We start from the raw sequence: 7,331 nt of genomic DNA, 5'->3' as shown, positions 1-7,331 counted from the left end.
TACTTTGGTCATGTTGTCAGAAGGGACCATTCCCTGGAGAAGGATGTCATGCTTGGTGAGGTGGAGGGTCGACAAAAGAGGAGAAGGCCTTCGATGAGACGGATTGAGACTGTAGCTGCGACAATAGGCTCAAGTATAGCAAGGATCATGGAGCTGGTGTGGGATGGGGCAGTGTTTTGTTCTGCTGTGCATGGGGTCACTATGAATCGGAAGCGATTTGACGGCACCTAACAACAACAACATAGTTCTCTATATTCTGTATTGTCCTTGTTTAAGCACTTTAAGATCTTCTAAAGATTTGTCTGTAAGTTTTAATTGCTACTGTGTCCTCAGCTTAGACTCCCCCCCCAATTTAAACTTTGGTTTTATAAACTACTTGTTTTGTCTTAATGCCATAATAATAGGTGCCAGTTATTGAACATTTCTATGTGCAAGCATTATCTCCTTATTTCTCACAACTAGGTCGGTACTGTTATGGCTACTTGACAAGCACAGAAACCGGGTTAGTTGCCCAAAGATTAACATAGTTAGTGGTAGCATTTGATTTCCAACCCAGATCTGTCTGAATTCAAAGCCACTAAATTATATAATGTCTTGCCATAATGCCATGGTTCCCAAACTGTGCACCAAGGTGCCCCAGGGCATTGCAGTGAACTCAAAACACCCCTTGTGGATATTTCAAGGTAAGTACATCTACACTTAAAATCTTGTTCTTGTTATGTGCCGTGGGGTCGGACCCGACTCATAGCGACCCCTCCTTGGGTTTCCGAGGCAGTATGACTACGGAAGTAGATAGCCCCATCTTCCTTCCGAGGAGTGGCTGGTGGGTTTGAACCGCCAGCCTTCTGGTTAGCAGTCAAGTGCCTTAGCCACTATGCTACCAGAGCTCCCAAACCAAACTCACTGCCATCGAGTGCATTCCCACTCCTAGCGTCTGGTGGGTTTCGAATCGCTGACCTTATAGGTTGCAGTCAAATGCCTTATCAACCAGACCCACTAACCCATAAAGATATACAGCCTTGGAATTACTATGGGGCAGCTCTATCCTGTCCTATATGAGTCAGAATCAATTTGATGGCAGCAGATTTGGCTTGGAAGGATTAACCACAGTAAGAAAAACAAAAATCTAGATTTTTTTAGGTGGCCCTAAGAATTGTCTTTAAAAAATACTTTATTTAAAGCAAAACTCATTTAATTATAAGAGACTCCCCCAAGAGCATAAAAGCTCATTATTGTTCTTGTACTCAAACCATTATTCCAAATGTACTCATGTGACTTTGTATCTGGCAAGCATCTTTAATAAAATTTTTAATATGAGAACACTTAACTAATGTTTGGTTTCTGAATGGACTTCTGAAACATCGGTGGCACAGTGCCTAAGGCACTTGACTGCTAACCAGAAGGCTGGCGGTTCAAACCCACCAGCCACTCCTCAGAAGGAAAACCGGGCAACCTACTTCTGTAGAGATACTGCCTCAGAAACCCAAGGAGGGGTGGCTATGAGTTGGAGACAACCTGACAGCACATCCCAACAGGTATTATTATTACTTACTGAAGAAACAGAGATCTGCAGAGATTAAACAATTTGCCCTACAACATATACACTACACTGTTCAACACTACAATACACAGCTTCTAACTCTTTTCTAGTACGCCACAACTCTTGCCCAAGAGTTCAAATGTGGACTAGAACTGTTTAATCAATTACTACAAGTTGGCTGACCATCATTAAAACTTTTTCTTGCACCATAACATTTCACTCACAGAGACTGCTTTTCATTTGCCAGGTATCCTGAACCATGTAACAATAGTAATTATTCTTAGGTCATCTTATGACAGTAACCATTATTACCAGTTCTCTTTGCAAATATATAAACAGTAATGGAGTAGTTGAGCTAAATGATTCTTCTAAGCCTAAATTAATTCCCATTTGTTACTTAACTGGTGACTCTAGACAGAAAGGTAACATGAAGTATTGAACTGACCCTCATTTATTTTCTTCTGGTAATAATACCAAGCAGTGGCCAAAATACTAAAAGGAATGCAGTAGCAAGCAATATTGTCTATTACCCAAAATACAATGCCATCCAGAAAGCCTATGCCTGACTTTTAACTTGGTTCAAGTAAATTCTAAAATTACCAGCAATCCTCTTCTCCAAATCCCCACATTTCTCTCTCTGGTATACATTACTATCATTTTCCAAAGTATCCTAAAAGCAACTTACTAAAGCATTCCACTTCACAATGAATACGTCCTTAAAAATAGACTGTGAATAAACCTCATTAATGAAAATGACATTAGAAAGCTTAATTTTTAAAGAAATTCCACAAGAAGTCTTTTAAAAATGTAATTAATGACCCTCTTATGTGATACTATTTTAAAATTTACCCTTTCATACGGTAGGGTTTGTTAAGGATGCAAGGGATTTAGGAAGGTAAGATGTAATTTGGGCCTGTCTTGTATCTGCTGTATTAATTCGAAACTTTGGTAGTCAAAACTGTTTATTCTCTACAAGAAACATTTGGAAGAATTTCTTATTTGGGCCTTTGCTAGCAATGTAAATACATTCAGTGAATGATAATCAGTCTTCATTTCCATGGAAAACAGAAAAGCTACCATGCTTTCCTGGAAAGTGAACAGCTATCTGTCTTGTACAATACGCAGTGCACTTTAGCCACCTAATACCGATGAAGAGAAATGAAAAAAAGATTGATTTAGAAAACGTTTCTTCCCCAGCCATGGGTTGTTCACAGATAAAGGCAATGCTCAGAGTACAACAAAAAAACAGAAACCCTTTTCTGAGAAAAGAAATGTGCCAGAAAAGGAGAGGCATGAATCGGGAATAAATAGAGGGTTAGTGTTATGTGCTCAGTGTGAAGGATGGAGGCACAGAGCTGAGATGCTCCAGCAAAAGAACCAGCAGCAGCAGCAGCAGCAGCAGCAGCAGGAAGTTTCAATGGGGCCGGGCAGAGCATGCGCCCTGCACTCGCGCGGTGGCCTTATGTGGAACGAGCACCACTTGCGAAGACCAATAATAGACCAGCGGCACCACAGAGAGAAACATGAGCAACAAGCACCTTCTTCAACTGTTTCCCCCTACGTCTGAGCCCCTCCTCCAGCCTACATACAAACCACCCCACCCCACCCTGCAAATGAGAGGGCGACTTCTTCTTCCCCCTAAGCCCTGCTGCCAAGATGACGGGGAGAAGGGAGTGGGGAAAGTGAGGAGATGCTTTCTATTACGTATTTTGTGGGAGGTTAGGAGGGAGAGGAGGAAAGCTATGGGGGAGGAGGAATTAACCCTCGATCCTCCTAGGTGAAGAAGCTGAACAGACTTCACCCCTCCACGCGAGAATGGAAGGGTACCCCCTCCCCTATGGGAGGAGCCGACCTCACAACTCGGAAGAAGGAGTTCTGGGGGTTAAACCAGCCCTCCAGGGGAAAAGAAGAAGGTAATGAGCTGACTCTCTCGGGGGAGCTCCCACCAGTGGGAGGGAGAGTTGCAGTGTCCGCTGGCTCCCGCCCACCCAGGTGGAGGAAAGAAGGGGACGCCCCAAGAAGATGGGCCCAGCCTCCCCCGAGATGGTGGGGAGGATGGTGGGAGGAGAGAGCAAGGGAGGGAGGAGAAAAGCGCAAAGCTGGCCGGAACCTGCGCTCCCCTTCCCCCGCCAACCAAAGGGAGAAGGGGTGGGGGACCGGCCCCGGACGCGATGAAGTGGCCCCAGTGGCGACAGACAAGCACAATGACCCCTCCCCACCCCCAGCCCACACCTAGCCGCGACGCCCCCACCTCCGCTCCCTGCCCGGCCGGGTGGCCCCAGTGGGGGCCCCGCCCCGCCTCCCCTCAGCCCAGGACCCCGAGGGCAGGGCGGAGAAAGAGGGTCGGGCGGAACCCCAGAACAAGACTGCGAAGGCCCAGGACGTCAGTAAAAAGCCGAGAGAAGGAACACGCCAGGGCCGCTTCCCGCCGGGCTTTCAGGGCCCTCGCTTACCTTCTCCGTTGCCGACGTCCGGCGGCGGCGCCTGCAGTACCCGCTCCAGCTCCGGGAACGGCAATTCAGGCAGGTCAAGCAGCGGCCCATAGCGCTCTAAGAAGGAGCAGACTACGGCGAAGTTGGGGCACGAACCTGGGCAGCCCGGAGGAGCCATCGCCGCCGCCGCTGCCGCCGCCGCCGCCATTTTGAACTGGAGGATGGAGGAGGAGGCGATGGGGGGGTATTGGGGGGAGTTGGGGTGTCGGGGAATGGCAGGGTAGCGTTACGGACGACAGGAGGCGCTATCGAGTGGGCTACCCTGCGGAACCAAGAGTCTTAGGGACAGCGCCGCGATCCCAGAATACAACGGCGTCCCGGAGCAGTCGAGAACCAAATCAGACAGGAGAAAGAGAGGCACTCTGCCTTTCACTTTCCGCCCCCTTCCTCCCTCTACTTCTCCCCTCCCACTTCGATTTCTCCACTGCCTCGTGTGACAGGGGGAATGAAAACAAGGAAAGCCGGGCGGGGAGGCGGGTCGGCAGCTGGAGGGGCAGTCCTTTTCAGGAAGGATGGCCAATAGAGTTGAGGGGGCGGGGTTGCTGTCACTGACTGGCCGAAAGGCTTTTTCGGGGCGGGGCGTGTGAGATGGCCGGGGAGCGCCTAGCCAAGAGAGCTAAACACGGGAAGGTGAGTGGCAAAGCACGGAACCGTTTGGTCAGGCAACTGCGAGGAGATTTCGGTGAGTTTTCGGGGGATCCTGGGAACGGAAGCTGAGCCACAAGATGGTGGAGGACATTGAATTGGTGGAAAAAGAATTAGAAAAACAAAGAGTAGGAAGAAAGAAGATCCTAAAAGGAGATTGGGAAGTGGCAATGTAGAGGAGCCTTTCCCCTTTTAGGGGATGGAACGGGACCTTTATGAGGAGGGGTTTCTGCAAAAGTTTGTTGAGGAGTATTGTTGAGGTCCAAGAGTCCCACCTTTGTCGGAAAAAAAAATAGAGTCTGAGGACATGGGACTCTGCCCGGGGTACAGGGTCTGAGGGAACGGATTTGTACTGGGGACAAAGTAGAGTCTGAAGGGTCGGGACCCTGTCGGTGTCACCAGGGTCTGAGGGGACCGGGTTCTGATGGGGAAGAAAATCTGTGGGTAAGGTAGCTCTTCTGTGGTTACCAGGAGGGGTAGGGGTCTTTGCTGGGAGTTCAGAGTGTCAGGGGACCGCGTTCTACTTTGGGACCAAGAAAATGGGCTTTGTTGAGAGATCAGTCTGAAGGTGGGTTAAGCTTCCATTGAGGGGGCAAACATGATACGAGACTTAGTGGAAGAACAAAAAGTTTTATAGAAGACCGGGTTCTTCTTTGTTGGGGAACAGACGTGAACATTCTACAAAGAATCCCAGAGGAAAGCCACCAATCAACAATAATGCCAGATAGAATGTACAGCTTGGGAAGCGGTATGCATAATGATTAGGAACTTGATCTTTGATTCTAGCCAGACTTGAGTCCTGACAGGACCTCTTCATGAAGTTGAGCAGGATTCCTCATTTCTTGAAACTTAACATAAAGCAGGGATGATGATACCTACATCCTAGAATTTTACTAGATAATTCACAGAAAAGTGACTAGCACAATGTCTTGGTATATTTATACTGTAAGTGTTTAAAAAAAAATGTTAGTTGCTGTTATTGAAGAGAGAAGTTTCTAGAATTTATTCAGCTATATTTAGCCTACAATTTACTTCTTTGAAACAAAATCTTCAGAGTACATTTAAAACCTACATAGTACCTACTTCCTAAAATAGATTTTGAAGCAAAGTACAATACACTGTTTAGGACAGGAGCTCTGGTGGTGTAGTAGTTAAAGTGCTTGGCTGCAACTGAAAGGTTGGCAGTTCACCCACCAGCTGCTCTGTTGGAGAAAGATGTAGCGGTATGCTTCTGTAAAGATTTACAGCCTTGGAAACTGGATGGCAGTTCTTCACTGTCCTGTATGGTCACCATGAGTCAGAATCAACTCAGTGGCAGTGGTTTAGGACAATTTATGATTAAATATTTAAGACAATGTATGATTAAAAGAAGACAAAGAACAATATGTTGTGATTAGTTGCCATGGAGTTGGCCTGACTCTGCTGTGCATGATGCCATGCACAACAGAACAATATACTGCACCGTCTCCATGATTGAAAGCAGATCTCCAGGCCTTTCTTCCTAGTCTGTCTGAGTCTGGAAACTCTCCTGAAACCTGCTCAGCATCAAAACAACACGCAAGCCTCCACTGACAGACAGGCAATGGCTGTACATGAGGTTCATTTACCAGGACTCAAACCTGGATCTCTTGCCTGGAAGATGAGAATCCTACCATTGGACTACCAAAGTGGTCTATATCATTCTCATTATATAAAGACAGACTATTAAGGAAGAAAAAGGTCTTCCTGACACTATATTGTTGTAAAAATACAGTAAATAATAGCTATCATTTCTGTCTGCATGATCTAAAATTTCCTTTAAAGATATCTTGTCAAATATATATGTGTATTTATATATATGTATATATATATTTGCCAATTTAATGTTTTTCACAAGTACAGTTTAATGACATCAATTGTATTAGTCACATTATGCAACCATCACCAATATCTGTTGCCAAATTTCTCATCACCTTAAATAGAAACAAAATGCTTCTTAAACAATGATTCCTCCTTTTCCCTTTCCTCCCACCTCCGGTAAGCACTAATAAATTTTGATATCTATACATTTCCCTATTCTAGATATTTCATACGAGTAAGATCATATAATATCTGTCCTTTTTTGATTCACTTACTTCAATCAGCATAATGTTTTCAAGATTCAATCCATTTTTTTTTATGGGTGAATAATACCCCTGAATCACTTTTAAAGGGAGAAAACACACACACACAGTTCATTTGAAACTTGGCAAATACTTTTGAAAATTCCAGTTTAAGAAATACTGATGTAAGAAATTAAAGTCTTACTTTAGGAAAATGTCTTATGGTTGTGAACTACTATTGCAAAAGAAGGTTTAATTTTTTTTTTTTAATTTTATTGTGAAAACATATACAACAAGACATTCAACATAACACCTTCCATTTTTATAGCTTAGGGACATTGATGACATTTTTCATGTTGTGCCACCATTATTGCTATCCTTTTTCAAAATATTCTACCACCATTAGCGTAAACTCCATGCCCTGCAAATAAAAACTTCCCCTTTCTCCCTGCTTCCTACCCCTGGTAACCCTAATAATCATTGGTTTCTTTTTTTTTGTTTTAGAGAAGATTTTTTTTTTTTTTAGGATTTGGGTGAAGATTTACAGAGTAAATTCACTTTTCATACAGCAGT

The 7,331-nt window shown here is 44.7% G+C and overlaps 1 protein-coding gene across 1 annotated transcript in view; it reads right to left on the bottom strand.

Moving 5' to 3' along the window:
* RSF1 (remodeling and spacing factor 1) overlaps positions 1 to 4,180 on the bottom strand; it is a 210,480-nt gene extending 206,300 nt beyond the window's left edge. Inside the window, exon 1 of the mRNA XM_007940900.2 lies at positions 3,994 to 4,180. Within this exon, the coding sequence (XP_007939091.1) occupies positions 3,994 to 4,180 (187 nt within the window). The remainder of the gene's footprint in view (positions 1 to 3,993) is intronic.
* Between the last annotated feature and the right edge of the window lie 3,151 nt (positions 4,181 to 7,331).

This window comes from Orycteropus afer, unplaced genomic scaffold (assembly GCF_000298275.1).
Source record: "Orycteropus afer afer isolate SDZICR_OR568_19922 unplaced genomic scaffold, OryAfe1.0 scaffold00074, whole genome shotgun sequence".
Classification (NCBI taxonomy): domain Eukaryota; kingdom Metazoa; phylum Chordata; class Mammalia; order Tubulidentata; family Orycteropodidae; genus Orycteropus; species Orycteropus afer.
This window is presented reverse-complemented; position numbering and strand designations above follow the sequence as displayed.